General features: G+C 50.9%; 1 protein-coding gene across 1 annotated transcript in view; it reads right to left on the bottom strand.

Moving 5' to 3' along the window:
* LOC308163204 (proton myo-inositol cotransporter-like) overlaps window positions 1-1,299 on the bottom strand; it is a gene marked incomplete at both ends in the record, with an annotated part of 62,992 nt that continues 61,693 nt past the window's right edge. Inside the window, 2 exons of the mRNA XM_080537376.1 lie at window positions 1-227; window positions 1,165-1,299. The exon at window positions 1,165-1,299 is cut by the window's right edge and continues 18 nt beyond it. Of these exons, the coding sequence (XP_080393502.1) occupies window positions 1-227; window positions 1,165-1,299 (362 nt within the window). The remainder of the gene's footprint in view (window positions 228-1,164) is intronic.

The following is a 1,299-nucleotide window of genomic DNA, read 5'->3' as shown; positions in this document are numbered from 1 at the left end:
CTACTCCACATCAGATGCGTCGTTGTCAGAGAGGTGGTAGTTGCTTCCTTTAACCCTGATGTACTCCACCTGCCGCCCCTCGTCTGAGTCTGTGACGCCGCAGGAGCAGAGCTGGCTCTCGAACAGGGACTCTATCTCCTCCAGCCTCCGGCCTTTGGTCTCAGGCAGGCAGCCGTAGATGAAGAGGGTACCCAGCAGAGCCAGGCTCGAGTAGAGGAAGAACGCCCCTGCGGACGCAACAGGTGATCTGTCATCATTAAGCACCAGGGAAAAAACTACAAGCATCGACTCAGTCAGGGCTAGGTTTTCTCCTCACCGCCCACCACACTAGCTGAGCAGCAAAATGTCTAGTTATAACTTGGGAGGTCTTGCCCTTTCCTTTATACATTAGATACACATTGGAGAGCACTGCAGTGAAAGTATCAGTTACAGTGAACATGAATTGTGTTCTGCTCCTACAGTACATTAACCTCACACCCCTGTAGGACTGTACTTATCCCTCCCAGGGAAACGGTACTGGGCAAAGCAGTGTGAAATGACATACAGTACGGCACATTAGCCTCATACATGGATACATGCAGACATAGGCATAGTGGGGCGGCTGTGGCGCAGGAGGTCGAGCTGGCGTCTAATGATCGCAAGGTTGGCTGGTTGGCGGTTCGAGCCCCGGCAGCCCACATGTCGAAGTGTCCTTGGGCAAGACACTGAACCCCAAAATTGCTCGCAGTGAGCGGACCAGCGCCTTGCATGGCAGCTTGCCGCCATTGGTGTGTGTGTGTGAATGGGTGAATGAGAGGCTGTTTTGCGCTTTGGAGCAGCAAAAAAGGCGCTATATAAGTGCAGTCCATTTACCATTTACATGCAGACATACAATATATGAGGTATCAGCATCAATATGCTGCGACGCAAGAGACCACTTAACTTACTGTGCTGTGAAAGAACTCTCACAGAGCATCATCTAGCAACATTGATTACACCTTCAGCCCACCTATAACATTGACATCGTCACCAAACCAAATCAAATGCCAAACCTATTTAAAAGGTCAGACCCTGCATTAATAGCAGCCCTGCTGTTCAGTATGATTGATTGGTGGGTGTCATCGTCCATGATCGATCGGGGGGTGTTATCGTCCTGTTAATGATTAGGGATTAGTGATTGGTTACCGTAGTATGTCAGGTATTGGGCCACGTGCAGGAACGTCAGAGAGACCAGGAAGTTGAAGGTCCAGTTGACCCCAGCTGAGCATGCGTTGCCCGTGCTCCGGCCCCACAGCGGGTAGATCTCAGAGTTGATTGTCC

The sequence above is a fragment of the Nansenia antarctica genome (genome assembly GCF_963989245.1).
Source record: "Nansenia antarctica genome assembly, chromosome: 8".
NCBI lineage: Eukaryota > Metazoa > Chordata > Actinopteri > Argentiniformes > Microstomatidae > Nansenia > Nansenia antarctica.
The sequence above is the reverse complement of the archived record's forward strand: the minus strand, read 5'-3'. Positions and strand labels throughout refer to the sequence as shown.